General features: G+C 55.4%; 1 protein-coding gene across 4 annotated transcripts in view; it reads left to right on the top strand.

Moving 5' to 3' along the window:
- ROR2 (ROR family WNT receptor 2) overlaps positions 1-17,069 on the top strand; it is a 195,767-nt gene extending 178,698 nt beyond the window's left edge. For all 4 annotated transcript variants that reach the window (XM_086684847.1, XM_086684845.1, XM_086684848.1 and 1 more), the window contains 5 exons: positions 4,457-4,584; positions 7,935-8,249; positions 9,546-9,791; positions 12,914-13,116; positions 14,642-17,069. In XM_086684847.1, the coding sequence (XP_086540973.1) occupies positions 4,457-4,584; positions 7,935-8,249; positions 9,546-9,791; positions 12,914-13,116; positions 14,642-16,084 (2,335 nt within the window). In that variant the 3' untranslated portion in view covers positions 16,085-17,069. The remainder of the gene's footprint in view (positions 1-4,456; positions 4,585-7,934; positions 8,250-9,545; positions 9,792-12,913; positions 13,117-14,641) is intronic.
- Positions 17,070-17,684: the final 615 nt, after the last annotated feature.

The raw sequence follows: 17,684 nt of genomic DNA, 5'->3' as shown, positions 1-17,684 counted from the left end.
TGTTATGTTGTTTTAGATGTTTATTTTGAGAGCGAGAGCGAGTGGGAGACAGAGAGAGAAAGAAAAAACATGATTGGGGGAGGTGCAGAGAGAGAGAATCCCCAGCAGGCTCCACAGTGTTAGCAAAGGGCCCCACGTGGGACTCGATCTTATGAACCGTGAGATCATGACCTGAGCCGAAATCAAGAGTCAGACACTTGACCGACTGAGCCCCCCGGGCATCCCTTGCTCATATATTTTGAAGCTCTGTAATTAGATGTATTCATATTTACATCTTTTTGGTTAACAGACCCTTCTGTTTGAAAGATGTTTCTGCTGAGTGTGGAATTGCAGGTTCACGATTTATTTTCTGTGCTGGTGCGTGGAAGCTGTCATCCTCTTTTGTGTTGTTTCTGATGAGGGGCCAGCCATTATTTGTCGTGTTGCTCTGCCTCTATTTATCTTAGGTTTTGCGCAGGTTGACTGTGATGTGAGCAGGTGTGATTTTCTCGGTGTTATCCCGCTCACTCTTCCCTGACATTGCTTAGTCTGTTACTGTTTTTTTAATCAACTCTGGAAAAATGTTGGGGATTATTTCTTCAAACTTTTTTCCTGACCCCTTGCATCTGTCTTCTCCTGGGGCTTGATGGCACATCAGTTAGACCCATTGTATTTGCCCACAGCTCACTGAGGCTCTGGTTATTGTTTGTAAATCTTTTGGTCTGTCTCTGTTTCAGGTTGGAATTTTTTTTAAGTTTCTTTATTTATTCTGAGAGAAAGAGTGTGGGTAAGGGCAGAGAGGGAGGGAGAGAGAGAGAGAGAGAGAGAGAGACAGAGAGAGAATCCCCAAGCAGGGTCTGAACTGTCAGCACTGAGCCCGATATGGGGCTCGAACTCACGAGCTGTGAGATCATGACCTGAGCCGCAGTCGGGCGCTCAACCGACTGAGCCACCCAGGCGCCCCAAGTGTCCGTGTCTTCTGAAACTACCTGTATCTTCATTACACTTTGTTCCATGCACTGTTTACCGCACTTAGAGCTCCTTAAAGCCCTGGTCTGCCAAGTCTAACATCTGGATCGTCCTTGGGTTTGTTTCTCTTGACCCTGGGTTATAAGCTTTCCTGTTTCTCCACGTGTTTGGTAATTTTTCTTTGTATACCAGACATTGTAGTTTGTACTCTAGATTTTGTTACGTTCCTCTGAAGAGTGTTTTGTTACGGCAGCCTGTTAGGTTGCTGTCGGGTCACCTGAAACTTAGGGAGTTTCAGGCTTTGTTAAAGCGATTTATCTCCATTTATTCTTTGTGCTTTTGTTCTTTCCTGCTCTCCCCCCGTTCCACTATGCCGGAGAGATAGCCTCCTCTGCTTCAGTCCATCAAACAGCCCATTTAATGCAGGCTGACCCTTTCATAATAAGAACAACAATTAGGAAAACGGTGTTACCACAGTTTTAGCAAAAAACTGTTTTGGGGGGGGGAAGTTACCTTCCTACATAATGTGTAACTACATTGGAATTTTGACACTGATTATCTTTCAATTTCAAGGGAGCCTACTTCCCTTTAAAGGTCATTAATTGAGGGTGCCTGGGTGACTCAATCAGTTAAGCATCCAACTCTCGATCTCAGTTCAGGTCTTGATTTCAGGGTTGTGAGTTCAAGCCCTGCAGCAGGCTCCACGCTGGGCATGCAGCTTACTGGGGTGGAGGGGGAAGAAAAAGGTCATTCATTTCTTACATCCAGGAATTTTTCCATGTTTTTCTTCAGACTGACTTTTACGTGTGTACCATTGAGGGGAAGGCACCTGCCATCAGCCCATCATCTTCTCTGCCTTTTGCGGAAAACACTTTCTGTCCTTCCTCTGTTTCTTCTCAATCGCCTACTCCTTCCCTTGCTTTTTGTTTTTTTAATCCAATATTGTAGTTACTCATGTCTCCCTTCCTTGACCATGAATCTGTTGGTGTGTAAGTCTCTTCTTCATCTGTGTCATTAGGCCTTAGATTAGTGCCTGGGACATTAGGAATGTAGGAGATCCCCAAAATTGCATTTCCGTAACATTGAGGTTCTGCGATTTGGTACTCGGGTCTGTTTCACTTGCGTGGTTTAAGGGATTTTACAGATGACGGCGTCTGTCTCAGTGCTTCTCTTTGGTCTTTGAGTGGCCAGTTGTACACACTTTTCCAGCTCTGTCACTCTTCAGAGGTCCCCAACTCCGCTCCGTAAAGATAAGATATAACTGTGCTTGAAACTAGAAAGTAATTCCTGCTTGTTGTACCATAATTCAGAAACCCGAAGCATGTCATTTTCCAATCACTTCTGTTTGTGTTTTCGGACATTCTCTGCAGTTCAGATTAGACGCCCCCTGAGCTGAGTTAGCAGTGGATGGGACACAGTGGCCTCGAGCCCCTTCTCAGCGTATCTTGCCCGCCCGCTGCTCATTCTGGGGGCACCTGACAGGGGCCAGGAGGAAGCCCACGGCAGAGGACCACGCTCTCTATGCCTTGACTCTTGCAGCGGAGGAAAGAAAGTGCTCGCTTTGTCGGGTCGCCCCCGGGGACCGGCTGCATCAAGTCCCCTAACCTGGGAGTAGGTGACGGTAAACAGAGCACACGCCTCTGAACGATTTTCCCGGCACAGTGTGCGAGCGCCCCGAACCGAGCTGCGGCGACTCGTAGCGCACATCCCGGGGCAGAGTTGACCTGCCCTTCGGTGCGTTTGGTGAGCGTGGGCATTGGCTTTAATTTCATCAGCACTTAACTCGGCTCACGGGGCTGGGGGTGGGGTGTGTGTGCTGGTGTGTATGGCCAGCACGCGTGCTGGGCCATTTAAACTATATTTGAGGAATCCTTGACCCGAAGAAATGATGGCTGAGCGAGCTTACGAGAAAGGGCATCCCGCTGTGGTTGGCATCACAGTCTCTTTGTTTAGATTATTTATGCCTCCAGCTTCCTTTCTTTGAGAGAAAAAGAGCTTCTGCAGGTGCCGAGGGGGGAGAGAGCCAGAGGCGGCTGAAGAGAGGGTGTACCGCCGGGTCCTTTGTCTCCACTGTTAGGAGCGTCCAGAGTTTACATCTGGGAGGGAGCTAAGATAGGGCTTTTTAAGTCCTTTTGGCAGATTTGGACAACACAGAATTTCAATGGGCGGTGGTCTGCATCAGCGTAGGGTGAGATGACGAGGCTTAGGGGCAGGTTACAGATTTGCTGGAAAACAACTGACGTAATTACAGGCCTAAGGCGTTTGCTAGAAGCTTGCCCTGGGAGCCCCAGGCCCCTGTCCTTTGCTCCCCAGCAGGTGGGCAGTCCTCATGTATCTGCTGTGGGAGCTTCCACTGTCTCCTGGGAGCATCCTCAGGGCCCCTTGAAAAGCGTCTGGGTCCTCAGAATGCCTGATCCCGTGGGCTGAAGGCAGGACTGACAGGTTCCGCAGGAAAGAATGTGACACAGACTCCAGCGGTGGCAGGGGGTGGGGGCGTGCGCGTGGTGGGCATGTGCAGGCTGTTCCCCTTGGGCCCCGGGGCAGGAGTCAGACTGGGGGACCCAGCGGGAGGGCCGTGCCTTTGCCCAGCACCCCCGCCTGTCCCCCATGTTCCTACGTGTGGTCTGTGCCACCTGCAGCACCCACACATCCACGGTCTCCCCGTTAGTTGCATCTTGCGTTAATGTGGTGCATTTGTTATGATCGATGGGCCAGTTTCAATACATGATGATCGACTCAAGTCCGTAGTATTTGTTAGCATTCGCTCCTGGTGATGGACATTCTGCAAATTTGGACAGATGTTCAGTTGACTCTCGAACAACACGGAGATGGGGACACTGACCCCCCGCATGGTTGAAAGTCAGTGTATAACTTCTGACTCCCCCACCAGAACCTGACTACTAATAGCCCGCTGTTGACCGGAAGCCTTACTGATAACGTAAATGGTCAATGACCACCTACAGAAAAGAAAATGTTACCAAGAAAATCCTAAGGGAGGGGCACCTGTGTGGCTCAGTCTGTTGAGCATCGACTCTTCATTTCAGCTCGGGTCATGATCTCAGGGTTCGTGGGTTCGAGCCCCGAGTCGGGCTCTGTGCTGACATCATGGAGTCTGCTTGGGATTCTCCCTCTCTCTCTGCCCCTCTCCCTCTCACATTCTCTCTTTCAAAATAAATACACTTTGAAAACATCACAGGGGAGAGAAAATACATTTTCAGCACTTTGTTTCTGGCAGTGAATAACATTCCTCTGTCTGGATGGACCACAATTTATTTGTCCATTCACCTACTGAAGGACAGCTCGGTTACTTCTGAGTTTTTGGCAGTTATTAATACAACTGCAATCAACATTTGTGGGCAGATTTTCGTGTGGTCCTTTTCAGTCCATTTGGGTAAATACTGGGGAACGAGATGGCTAGATCATAAGGTATGGATTTTCAAGGGAAAAAAAAAAATCTTGAAGGATACCTGAGATCTTCTGGTGTGGTCACAGACTGTGTCTTTCCCAGAGACGACTACCACGAGGACGGATTCTGCCAGCCTTACCGGGGGATTGCCTGTGCGCGCTTCATCGGGAACCGGACCATTTATGTGGACTCCCTCCAGATGCAGGGAGAGATTGAAAATCGAATCACAGGTAGGAGCCCGACATCTTTGCGGTGAGACAGTGAGCACCTGCTTGTGTTTGCCAGTTACTCGCTCGGACAGGCAGTCCCTGTTCTGTGTTCTTGGCGATGGAAAGGCGGAGACCTTTATTAGAAGCATTTGGAGTCGCCATTGTGGTTTGATCCAGAATGTCCCCATTGGTGTGCTCACAGTACCAAGGGCAGATTGCTTAGAATATACGTCTGATTCGTCGAATCGGGCCAACCAGATGGGTCCCAAGTCTTGCCTTGTTCTGTCCTCACTGCGTCGTCAGGGCCTCCTGTCCCTGGGCTGGCCACACTGCAGGCGGGCCGGTGCCCACGGCGTTCCGTCACTTGACTTCTTTGTTCCGCCTTTCCTGACTTTTGCACCGTCTCGGACTTGTGATTGGTTACTAGGGCCACAACTGCGCTGTTCGGGAGAGAGGTTTGCAGGTTGGCGGTGGTGTGTGGTGGTGGTGGTGCTGCACCATCAGACCGAATCAGCCTTCGGGTTTTCAGGTGCCTCTTCGCAGCACGAACAGCGTAGCCGATCATTCAGCATGAAGCGGCCGGCTCTCTGTCTCTTTGGGAGTTAGCATTTCTGGTGGGCGGTTAGCCCTCAACGCACTGACCTTTACATGTTGATGTGAAGGTCATCTTAGGGGAAATCCTCTGAGAAGTAAGAAAATGAATTAGACCAAAGCCCCGCAAAGCCCTGTTCCTCCTGTCTCTGCTCTCCCCCCAGGCACACGCTGGAGCCACCGGCCAGCCTCTGAGGCCGGGCTCCCCGGGAGACGTGGTGGGGTTGGCAGAGGGCCTGGCAAAGAAAGCTGTGCCCTGGTAAGGGGCAAGAGCGAGGGTCCTAGGTGTATGCTCCTGGGGGTGTCATTGACACGCCCTTCTAAATTCGGGTGTGCCGTGGCCTTGCCTTTCACCCCAGCCTGGAGGGGCTGAGGTCACGGTCACGCATAGACCTGCCTGGCCCATGGTGACTGAGCCCTCTGAGGACAGGGCCAGGTGTCCAGGGAGAAGTGGAAAGGGCAGTGGGGGGCCCAGCAGGAGAACGTTTTGAAAACATTGGTATCTCTCCTCGGAAAAGCTTTTCATGCCATTGGCAGCAGAACTTCTCAAACCTTTTCGGGGACCACAGACAGCGAGCTGTGTTCTTTACATTAGGACTTGGTGTATGCGTGCATGTATCTCACAGACGGGAAACGGGTTGCAGGAAGCAAAATGCACCCTTATCAAAAGCGGTGGTTTTTCTCTTTGGTTTTATTTCATTAAGGGAGAAGAGCGGGTTACCGCCTTATCGTGAACCCTGCATGCTGACGTCCTCTCGGGCGTTCTAACCCTCTTTTAGAATGCTAGCCACAGACTCTAGAATTTTACATCCCACTAATTGGCAAGCCCTGATTCCAGGCACAAGACTGCCCCTCAGTGATTTCTTTAGGAATTGTCTGAAGCGTTAAACAACTCACATACCGAAGCAGACTGATTTTACAGCCGTCGTTGGGGAAAAGGGTCAAATGAGGATCTCTAGATTTGTGGATTGAAGTGGAAGTTGCTCTAGACGGACCGGCTTGGGGTTTAGAGACTGGCTGTGGGGATGTTCTGTTTGGAGAGCGTGCTTGTCCCAGGACTCTGGAAGCTTCCAGGGAGTCTTCAGAGTGATGTGGGGAGCGGGGGAAGGTGAGGACATGAGTTGTTGGATCTTCTGGGTGATCGGAAGTCAGCCCTCATGTGATATGTTCTGAGGGAGAGAGGGAAGAGGAGAGACCCTTACAGGGTCAGCTGTGACACCCTATTGGTTGATCGCCCCAAAAGAAATGCCGGGTTTGGCTTTCTTAGACAATCTTTCTCTGCCTGGCGGTCAAGGTGTACATCATGACCGCCCTCCTGATGGTCACCAGCTCTGCCATGAGGGGACAGAACTGGGTTCACACCTGGTTCTTGAGCTGTCTCCGAGAGACCCTGCACCCAAACCTGGTCCTCAATTTTAATATAGACCGGAAGGGACCAGGCAGGACCATGAATGCACCTCATGTGCTCATACAGGCTCTGTGCAGCCATCCATTCCACAGTGTTTGGCCTCAACAGCCTCAACAAATCACTTGGCAGATAAAGACACAGGACCAGAAAGGGACTGAGTGACCCACTGACCTATAGTAAATAACAGGGCAGGGGGCTCCCACACCAGCTCACGTATTCCTGAGGCTGCTGCGGATGCCTCGCGCGTCCACCCGGGATAACGGGTGCCCGCAGCGCCACCTGCTGGTCACACTGGGCACCGCACCACAAGTCCTGGGTAGAGCTGGGGCGTCCCAGGGATTGAATCCCAACCTGTCCCATTTTCTCCCCATCTCTGCAAGGTGTGCCAGCAAAGGGACCTCTTTTTCTTCAGCTTCCTCGGATCAAATTTACAAGCAGGTCTTCGCAGGTCAAAGGGGATGGGCCTCCTGGCAGTGGGCACGTGGCTGATGCCTTCCTTTGGGCCCCGATGGCCGAGGGGGGCGAGTAAGGGCTCACCCTGCAGCTCCCACCCCATATCCTCTCCCCACATCAGGGGTCAGGTTCATTCCCGGCACACTCCGTCCTGTGTGCTACCTCTAAACAGCAAACGAGCCCATCCTGGCTCCGGACCCCCTGCCTCTACCTGCCTCTCTGCTCTCTTTGTCACAAAGCCTCCCCGCCTTTCCCACGTTGAGCACCTTCCAGCTGTTTCCTGGCTCTCCCTCTCGCCTCTGCCTCCGCCACTGTTTTCTTATTCCTCCTCCTGCGGTGCATTTCACAGGGCTGGCCGCCTGTCCATCTGTCCGGCACAGCCTTCATTCTCTGGGGTGCCCTCTCACCTCCCCAGGCTGCGGCGTCGGCCTGCAGGCCCACAGGGCGGGGATGCCGGAAGACGGTGGCTCCCTCCTGGGTCCCTGTGCTTTTTTCCAATCTCTGCCTCTAGAAGTCACTGCTCTACCCACACAAGTCACAGGAGGGCCCTAGCAAGTGGCTTTTGGATCGGAAATCCGGATCTTCCTATGATGGAAAAAGCATCCAGCTGGATGAGACCCTTGTTTTCCTTGTTCCCCCTTGGATTGTGTTAAGTGAGGCGTGGGGACCAGGGCCTTTCTGTGTCCGGTGCCGATCGGGGCGGCTCTTGCGCGGCCCCGGGGCCTGCTCGTGTGAGCGCCTTTCCGGGTGTGCGCAGGACAGCGTGGAGGGTTGGGAGGGGCCCGGTGCGGGGAAGGAGAGAGGGGGCCGGGGGCCGCGGGCAGGCGGGGAACACCTGGCTAGAGCAGGGGCCAGGCGCGCCAGGTGGGGCGGGGTTCGGGGGCCCCCACAGCTAACGCCAGTCTCCCCGCCCTCGCAGCGGCCTTCACCATGATCGGCACGTCCACGCACCTGTCGGACCAGTGCTCGCAGTTCGCCATCCCCTCCTTCTGCCACTTCGTGTTCCCGCTGTGCGACGCGCGCTCCCGGGCGCCCAAGCCCCGCGAGCTGTGCCGGGACGAGTGCGAGGTGCTGGAGAGCGACCTGTGCCGCCAGGAATACACCATCGCGCGCTCCAACCCTCTCATCCTCATGCGGCTGCAGCTGCCCAAGTGCGAGGCGCTGCCCCTGCCCGAGAGCCCGGACGCCGCCAACTGCATGCGCATCGGCATCCCTGCGGAGAGGCTGGGCCGCTGTGAGTCCGGCGGGCGTGGGGCGGGGCGGGGTGTCTGTTAGAGCCCCGGGGTCCCCACCGGCCCGGCGCGGTCACCGGGAGTCCTTCCGCCGCAGGCTGACAGCACCAGGGAGGCAGACTTGCCCTGAGATCTCCAAGTGAGCGCCTCAGCCCTGACCAGGTCAGGTGCGCTGCCCCTTGAAGGGGGCGGGGACCCAGGGAAGAGATCACCTTCTCCCCCCCCCCCCCCCCAAGGCTTGGGACTGGATTCACTTCTTTGGCGAGGCTGGGGGGGGGGGGGGGGTCCCAGAGCCGGGCGGAGCTCCTGACCAAGGGCAGTTCAGAGCCTGGTCCCTGGGCTCACCGCTCACGCCCCGATCCTGGCTGTAGGGCTTCCTCAGGTGTGACCTTGGACAGTTTAAATACCGGTTTCTTCCCCTTGCTCCGGGATAAGAACCACTAACCTCCGAAGGTGGGAGGCAGATCAAGTGAGTTCATCCTTAGAAAGTGCTTAGAACAGTGCCCGTGCCCTGCAAGCTCTGTATTTCAACGCCCACACCCCAGGTCTGGCTCAGAGAGCTCTTTGGGTCTCCTCCTGGGCTGCAGAGATGCACGTGATGTCCTCGCTGGGCAGCAAAGAGGGTCTCCGAGGCTGTGGGCCTGGGGGTTTACCGCCCCCCAACCCCACCCCGTTCACTTCTGCTTTGCCTCTGCTGCAAGTGAACATGAGGTTGGGGTTGACGTCCTCATTCTGGAATGCAGGCTCCTGGTGGGTCCCAGAGGTGGTTTCAGGATCGTGGTATAACGCCGGGTGGGTTTTCTTCCCCACCTGTGTGTCCCTGATATATCCCCAATTTTTAAAACAAATTTTTGAATGGTTAGTTTTGACAGAGAGAGACAGAGAGGGTGGGCAGGGGAGGGGCAGAGAGAGAGGGAGACCCAGAATCCGAAGCAGGCTCCAGGCTCCCAGCTGTCAGCACAGAGCCCGACGCGGGGCTCGAACCCACAAACCGGGAGATCGTGACCTGAGCCGAAGTCGGACGCTCAACTGACTGAGCCACCCAGGCGCCCCAGATGCACCCCCAGTTTAACTCGTGGGCTCAGGGCTTTATGAAGTCATGACTTTTAGTGGCGCTTTTCTGGGAAGCTATGTACGTACAGTCTTTTGGTCTGGAAATTTCCAGTGTGGGAGACGTGGGCGCGGTGGTTTCGTTGCTTCCGTTTGTGGGGTAGTTGAAGAAGGGTGCTGTCTGTCCCCCCCCGGGGGTGGGCCGCTGCCCGTTGCCCTCGGGCCTCCTAACGCCTCCTCCCTCTCAGACCATCAGTGCTACAACGGTTCCGGCACGGATTACCGGGGGACCGCCACCACCACCAAGTCCGGGCACCAGTGCCAGCCGTGGGCCCTGCAGCTCCCGCACAGCCACCACCTGAGCAGCACGGACTTCCCCGAGCTCGGAGGGGGCCACGCATACTGCCGGAACCCCGGGGGGCAGATGGAGGGCCCCTGGTGCTTCACGCAGAATAAAAACGTACGCATGGAACTGTGTGACGTACCCCCTTGTAGTATGTATTCTCTCTCTCTCTTTTTTTTTTAACGTGTTGACTGTTGTGTATGACCTCGTGGTGACGTGGGGCCAGGAGGCTGGTGGGGCTGCCGCCGCCCCCACATCACCACCGTGATTGTCGGTTTTAAGTAAAGCCGTTGGCGGTTAGGGAAGTAATACCTGGTCATTCTAGGACGTTTTAAGTTAGAGACAGGTCTGAGGAGGCGTGGGCTGGTCACCCCTAATTGCACCGCTCCGTGGACTGCTGTTTACGTTTGGGGGGCCCTCTGTCACCTGTGTGTGGTGCTGGGATGCTCGGTTAGGCCCCTCGTCTCTCCACGAGCATCGTCACGGAACGTGTGCCAGTACGATAAAACCTTGATTTGCAAGCGTAATTCGTCCCGGAAACATGCTTGTGACCCAAAGCGAATTTCAGGAAGCCTTGGCTCGGGGCTGATCATGTGACGTCCGGCGACTCGTATCGCCAGACCTCACTCATCGATCAAGTTCAAATTTATTAGAAATGTTTGCTCGTCTTGCAGAACACTCGCAGAACAAGTTACTCCCAATCCAAGGTTTTGCTGTATTGATAGGGTGCTTCCTGGCGTCTGTCGCTAGGGGCGCAACACCGCCTGGCCCCCCCCTTGCCTCCCGCTGCACCAGCTTTCGTAGGTGGGCTCGGCAGAGTTGGGAAGAACAGGACTTCAGTCTTGTAACCAGTTTCCCTGCAATTTCTCTGTTACATTATGAACAGGAAGAGAGAGTGTGACTAAGGGCTGCAGACGGTACAAAGTACACACGTTATTTCTCTGTTGCAACCATTTATGTACGTGTTGCCGGCTCCCATCCGCCCGGATACCCCGAGAGAAGAGCCTTCTGAGTCTTATATTTTGGACCCTGGAGGCAGTGGGTTGGTGGAACGTTACTGACAAGACATGGATGAGGAGAGATGAACAGTGAAGCAAAACCCGGCTCACTGTGCCCCTGTTGGCCCCGGGCCGGGCACGTCTCCACCTGCAGTCACCTGAAAACTAGCATCCATCACCTTCTGGAAGTATAATTGGGCAGTTCCAAATTTGCCACTCTTTACTCAGCACAGATCTTTCTTTTTCTTTTCTTTCATTTTCTTTCCTTTTGTTTCCTTTCCTTTTGTTCTCTTTCCTTTCCTTCCCTTCCCTTTCCTCTTTCTTTCTTTCTTTCTTTCTTTCTTTCTTTCTTTCTTTCTTCTGAGAGAATGAGAGCAGGGGAGGGGCAGAGGGAGAAGAGGGAGAATCTCAAGCAGAACTCGACGAGGGGCTCAATCTCTGTGAGATCATGACTCGAGTTGAAATCAGGAGCCAGCTACGGGGCTGACTGAGCCACTCAGGCACCTCTCACCACAGACCTTAACACTGGCCTTCAAGAATGTGTGATCGCTGCAGGAATAAACTTTAAGAATAAACTTTAGCTAGATTATCGTAAAGCGACTTCGTGGAATGCTACAGTGGTCTAAAACAATTTCCTGCAAGGGAGGATGTCCATGGTGTCCTGTTGAGGGAAAGAGGGAAGTTGTAGGGCAAGAGCTGTGTTATTTCTTTGCTCTTCCTCCCCGCAACTCCCCTCTCTGCATCCCTCCCTCTTTCCCCTTCTCTGTCTCTTTCTTCATAGAGGAAAGGGTTGTGTGTGTGGGGGTGTGTGTGAGCACACATAGGCACCTACATTTTTTGGGTGAAGCTTTGGAACGCTGCACACCGAACTTTTAGCGGTGATTTCCCACGGCCTGCAGAAATGTTAAAATGTGAGACGTTTTTACAACGAGCAGTGATTACTTTTGTAGTTAAAAATAAACCAAAACCTAAAAATCTGTACACGTCGTTTGATTTGGCAATTCTAAGAATACCTCACGTCGCAAAAATACCTGCACTCAAGAGGGCAGAAATGCTAAGGATATTTATTGCAGTGTCACTTTTAGTAGCTAAACAAGAAACAGGCTGCTTGTTTACTAGTAGGGGGTTGGATGGTGATCGAACCACATCCGTACCGTGGACTTGTGTGCGGCCATTGAAGAATGCGTAGGGCTGTCTGTTTCTCATGAAGCCTTGTCTGAGATGTGTTATTCTGCCACCAAACCAGGAACAGGAAAATATGGGTGATATGATTTCTATTTGACAAGAATTCTACTGATAATTCTATTTTTAAAAAACACGTCAAATTGTTGCTTCGGTGTGCCGAAATAGCTGAATATCGTTTATTTCAGGGTCACCTTAAAATACACATAGAGAATCAGGTGAACACCAACCTGTTGACAGTGGGTTAGCCTTTGGTGAATGTGCTGTTAGGAACACCCACTTTCCCGTAATACTAGAGTCCTTAATAAGCATGTTATCTGTTGGTGATTTTGAAAAGATGGATGGTCGCACAGGTGTTTGGACTGAGCTCACATCACTGACCTTGGCCTGAGGGGCATGTGGAATCTCCCCCAGCCCTCCTGATGACAAATGACCATGACCCGGAATCTCCACTGCCCCTGAGGCTTCTAGAACATCTGCCTCGAGGGTGGGGCCAGGAGAGTTTTGATTTTATGTGTGGGGGTGGGGGGCATGGGACGGACGGGAGGGACAGACAGACCCTGGTCTGGGACAGTGCCTCAGCCCAGCTTGCCCCCTGTGCGTCTCCGTAAGTCCTGTAGAGGGAGACAGAGTGTTGCTTCTCATTACGGAGAAAGGTAAATCCTCACGGAGGCCTCCCACATCCCACCACGCTTTCTTCAAGAATGCTCGAGCCCCAGTTGCATACTATATAGGGTCAAACTCACTGGCTGCCTGTGCCCTTCAAATCAAATGCATTTGTCATTATTATCTTAAAAGAATGTGTGTCCGTTATACAGAAAATGTGGAAAATGCTCAAATGTTGCAGACAAGGGTCACTGCTCATCCCAGTACCTTGGTGATTACTCCTGTAAGACCCTTTGAGTTCACTTGTCTTCTGTGCTGGCTGGGCATTCCCATTTGATTCCTTGGTGGCAGTTTGGGATCGTGTCTCATAAACGTATCCACTTGTGTTTGGCTCTTATAGCGGAGTCGGGGGGCGGGGGGGCTGGTGGAGAACGTCGGGTGGGAAGGGGGATATTTCTTAAAAACTCGTGACTCTTGCTGTTCACAGGCCCCCAGGACAGCAGCAGGATGGGAATTCTGTACATCCTGGTTCCCAGCATCGCGATTCCTCTGGTCATCGCGTGCCTTTTCTTCCTGGTCTGCATGTGTCGGAATAAGCAGAAGGCCTCTGCGTCCACACCACAGCGGCGGCAGCTGATGGCCTCTCCCAGCCAGGACGTGGAGATGCCTCTCATCAACCAGCATAAGCAGGTCTCCCGCCCCTCCAGGCGTAGCCTCTACCTGGAGATCGCTGGGCTTCTCGATTTGCTCGAAACTCAACACGTAGCTATTCTGTTCTATTCCAATCTAGTCTAGTCTAGTCTAGTCTATTCTATTCTTACTCTACTGTATCCTATTTTATTCTACTCTGTTCTATTTTTACTTTATTTTGACTTTTAGTTTGTTTTGTTTTATTTTTATTTTACTTTATTTTATTTTTATTCTCTTTTGTTTTATTTTTCTCTTTACTTTCTTTTCTTTTTACTTTCCTTTCTCTTTACTTTTTAATTTTCATTTTACTTTCTTTTTCCTTTATTTTGTTTTATTTTGTTATTTTATTTTTTATATTTTAAGAGCGCGAGAGCACAAGCTGGGGAGAGGGGCAGAGGGAGAGGGAATCTCAAGCAGGCTCCACACTCAGCATAAAGCCCAATGCGGGACTCGATCCCACGACCTTGGGATCATGCTCTGTGCCAAAACCCGGGGGGGGGGGGGGTCTGACACCCAGCCAACTGAGCCACCCGGGCACCCTGACATGTAACTATTTTAAACCGCCCTTGATTTTGCTGTATGTTCTCTAAGACATATCAGGACATTCGTGAGCTTAGGAAGTAAGCTGTAGGCGTGTTTGGGATCGCCCACCCCACCGTCTACGGCTCCCCCCTCCGCCTAAACCTGCGCGCTAACGAGGGAGCCCGAGGGAGCCATCCTGGCCCTGAACCTGCAGGGCTTCTGCGCTCCCCACAGGAGAACAAAAGGAAAAGGGTTTGGATCGGCCCACGACCCGAGGGCCAGGCTGGCTCTTCCAAGGGGCTGGGGTGTGTTTTCTGGTCCGTGTGGAGTTGGGTCGCAGCAGACTCCTAGTGGGGGTAGGACAGAGCGCTGCTGAAGGCCACCCCCCTCCCCGAGAGCTCCTAGGACAGCGAGAGCATCCCAAAATACAGCACACGAGAAAGTCATCACCCGCCTGCCTTACGTGAGGGGACGTTTCTGTTACTTGCAGGCATGGGGGGGGGAAGCTCATTCCCGTCTGGGCTCTCAAGGAGGTAGAGTGGACTCGTTCAGCTGTGTAGCCGGCAGTCACTGTGTGTTTGCTGGGGGGGCTCTGGGGATGGATGGTGAGGAGACGCAGAACCTCGTTTGAGGGCGGGCACATTTCCAGAGCAGCAGGAAAGGCCCGGGTGGGGGCGCGGCTGGGAGAGTCCAGGGGTGCCCCCGGGACAGTGGAGCCCGGCTTGGCTCGGGGGGGCGGTGTGCGCTTGACTGTGAACAGGTGCACGCACACTGAGACGGCGTCCCCGGGGTATTTGGGGGGACGTCATCTGCAGGCTGCTTGGGAGCCGTTCAAGGTTTTCAGGCAGCCTCACGGCTTCAGAGCGTGTTGAAGAGCAGAGAGTGGTGGGCAGGGCCGGGGGGCTTTGCTGGGACTGCCCCCTAAGCCTTCCCCCCCACCCCCGTTCCCAGCTGCTCCGCTCGTCCCCCTCCTGTGTTTCACTGGGCCTCTTCTCCTCGGCAGGCCAAGCTCAAGGAGATCAGCCTGTCCTCGGTGAGGTTCATGGAGGAGCTCGGGGAGGACCGGTTCGGGAAAGTCTACAAAGGCCACCTGTTCGGCCCGACGCCGGGGGAGCAGAGCCAGGCCGTGGCCATCAAAACGCTGAAGGACAAAGCGGAGGGGCCGCTCCGGGAGGAGTTCCGGCACGAGGCCATGCTGCGGGCGCGGCTGCAGCACCCCAACATCGTGTGCCTGCTGGGCGTGGTGACCAAGGACCAGCCGCTCAGCATGGTGTTCAGCTACTGCTCGCACGGGGACCTCCACGAGTTCCTGGTCATGCGCTCGCCACACTCGGACGTGGGCAGCACCGACGACGACCGCACGGTGAAGTCCACCCTGGAGCCCCCCGACTTCGTGCACGTCGCGGCGCAGATCGCCTCGGGCATGGAGTACCTGTCCAGCCACCACGTGGTCCACAAGGACCTGGCCACCCGCAACGTGCTCGTGTACGACAAGCTGAGCGTGAAGATCTCGGACCTGGGGCTGTTCCGCGAAGTGTATTCGGCCGACTACTACAAGCTGATGGGGAGCGCGCTCCTGCCCGTTCGCTGGATGTCTCCCGAGGCCATCGTGTACGGCAAGTTCTCCGTGGACTCGGACATCTGGTCCTACGGCGTGGTCCTGTGGGAGGTCTTCAGCTACGGCCTGCAGCCCTACTGCGGGCACGCCAACCAGGACGTGGTGGAGATGATACGCAGCCGGCAGGTGCTGCCTTGCCCCGACGACTGCCCGGCCTGGGTGTACGCCCTGATGCTCGAGTGCTGGAGCGAGTTCCCCAGCCGGCGGCCCCGCTTCAAGGACATCCACGGCCGGCTCCGGGCCTGGGGCAACCTGTCCGCCTACAACAGCTCGGCGCAGACCTCGGGGGCCAGCAATGCCACGCAGACCAGCTCCCTGAGCACCAGCCCGGTCAGCAACGTCAGCAACGCCCGCTACGGGGGGCCCAAGCCGAAGGCCCAGCCCTTCCCGCAGCCCCCGTTCATGCCCATGAAGGGCCAGATCAGGCCCATGGTGCCCCCTCCCCAGCTCTACATCCCCGTCAACGGGTACCAGCCCGTGCCAGCCTACGGGGCCTACCTGCCCAACTTCTACCCGGTCCAGATCCCGATGCAGATGGCCCCGCAGCAGGTGCCCGCCCAGGTGGTCCCCAAGCCTGGCTCCCACCACAGCGGCAGCGGCTCCACCAGCACGGGCTACGTCACCACCGCACCCTCCAACACGTCCATGGCGGACAGGGCGGCCCTGCTCTCCGAGGCCACCGAGGACGCACAGAACGCCCCGGAGGACGCGGCCCAGAGCCCTGTGCAGGAAGCCGAGGAGGAGGACGGCTCTGTCCCGGAGACCGAGCTGCTGGGGGACAATGACACTCTGCAGATGGGTGAGGCCGAGGGCCAGCTGGAAGCTTGAGGGGCACGGGGCCGCCGGGCACCCGGGGAGGCTTGGGCAACCCCCACCGGGCTGGTTTGCGGTGTCACCGTGCGAAATCTGTTCCTCCGTCGTCCTCTTGTGCACAGAGCTGCCGCGGTGGCCACTCGTGGTTGTAGGGTGTGGGTGCTGGTGGCACCCAGCCGGGCGGGGGCGGGGGCTCGGGAAAGTGGGTGGCACCCACCTGCACGGCCTGCATTCCCTGAGGTCAGACCGGCGGTGCTCTCTGCCCGTGCTCGGCGGGAACGTAGGCGGCATCTTCCCTCCACGTTGGCATATGGATCGAATGTGATGAAACTTTGGGAAAACAGGCCCTGGGGGGCGGCGAGGTGCGACCTCGGGCTTTGAGATTCCCGGCGGCTGGCCTGTGTGAGGACGGGGGAGGCCTGCCTTTTCCCCGCCGCCCCCCGCCAGGGTCGGTCTCCCGCTTCAGCCACCCAGGATCGGCGGGAACAGGACGCTGCCACCGACCAGCGTCCCACGAGCCCGGGGCTCCTGCAGTGGGAGTTCTGTGTGCCTTCAATGAAAATGTGCCTTAAAAAAGAGAAACCCACCGATGGGATTTTGTATCTTTGTGAAATGGTTTGAATTCTCCCGCATGTGTATCTTGCCCGCTTTTCTGGAAAGCGTTTCTTGGGTTTGGAAACGCGAGGAGCGACGTCGTACAGAGCACGGTGTTGTTCTTTTGTGTCTTGAGAATCACGTACGGGCCCGAAAACTGTAACTTATGTGGTTTCTGCACCATTTCCCTTGACGTATCGTGCGCTTTAGTAATTTAACCGTTCGCGCCACCCGCGCCGGAATGCCACCGGATCTTGCTCGTGCGTTCGTTTGCTTGCGCTCCTGCCACGTGGAGGCGAGGTCCGCTCATGTCCGAGCTGGCGGGACAGCGCCACCCCCGCATCCCGGTGGCTCTCACTTGTAACTCCCATACCTGGCGTATCCAATAAAGCGAAACAGAACTTTTGGTCGGCTCTCTGCGGGTTGCGAGGACGTGGGGCAGTGGAGGTGCTGCGTGACCCCACTGCGATGCCCTGGGGCTGAGTGCTTGCCGTGGGTCGGGGTGGGGGGGGGGTGGTCTCGTCCAGGACCGGCAACTCCGTCCGCGTGTGGACTTACGTTGCCACGTGACAGATGCAAACCCATGCTGTCGCTCTTCTGCTAGCGTCTCTCGGAGGTGATTTCCTGGCCGATGACGTGAAGTTGGTCTGGGGTTTTAGCCTGTCTCCTCCTGAGGTCCCATGGCCCCTGAGAGCTGGGGACCTGCAGCCCGGCACTTCCCAGGGCCCTGGAGCAGGGCGGGGGTGGGGGCGAGGCGGTGAGTTGGGAATGGGCTGCCTGCACCACCGCCCAGGGCCACCTGTGCCTCTGCTCGCTGGGCAGTTCAGCCCGAATGAACCGCCCCCCGCCCCCCCCCCGGAGGGGTTCCAGGGCTTCCGGTCGGGAGAGGGGCCACTGTAGCAGCACAGCTGCGGGGGGACCGGCAGGCAGCCTGGCCCCAGTGCCAGCCTGGGAGGAGGCCGTCGGAGCTGGTGGCAGTGGGTCCATGGCACTGGGGCCAGGCGAGGCTCAGCGGGGAATT

This window comes from Puma concolor, chromosome D4, assembly GCF_028749965.1.
Source record: "Puma concolor isolate L17-30 chromosome D4, mPumCon1.1.hap2, whole genome shotgun sequence".
Lineage (NCBI taxonomy): Eukaryota > Metazoa > Chordata > Mammalia > Carnivora > Felidae > Puma > Puma concolor.
This window is presented reverse-complemented; position numbering and strand designations above follow the sequence as displayed.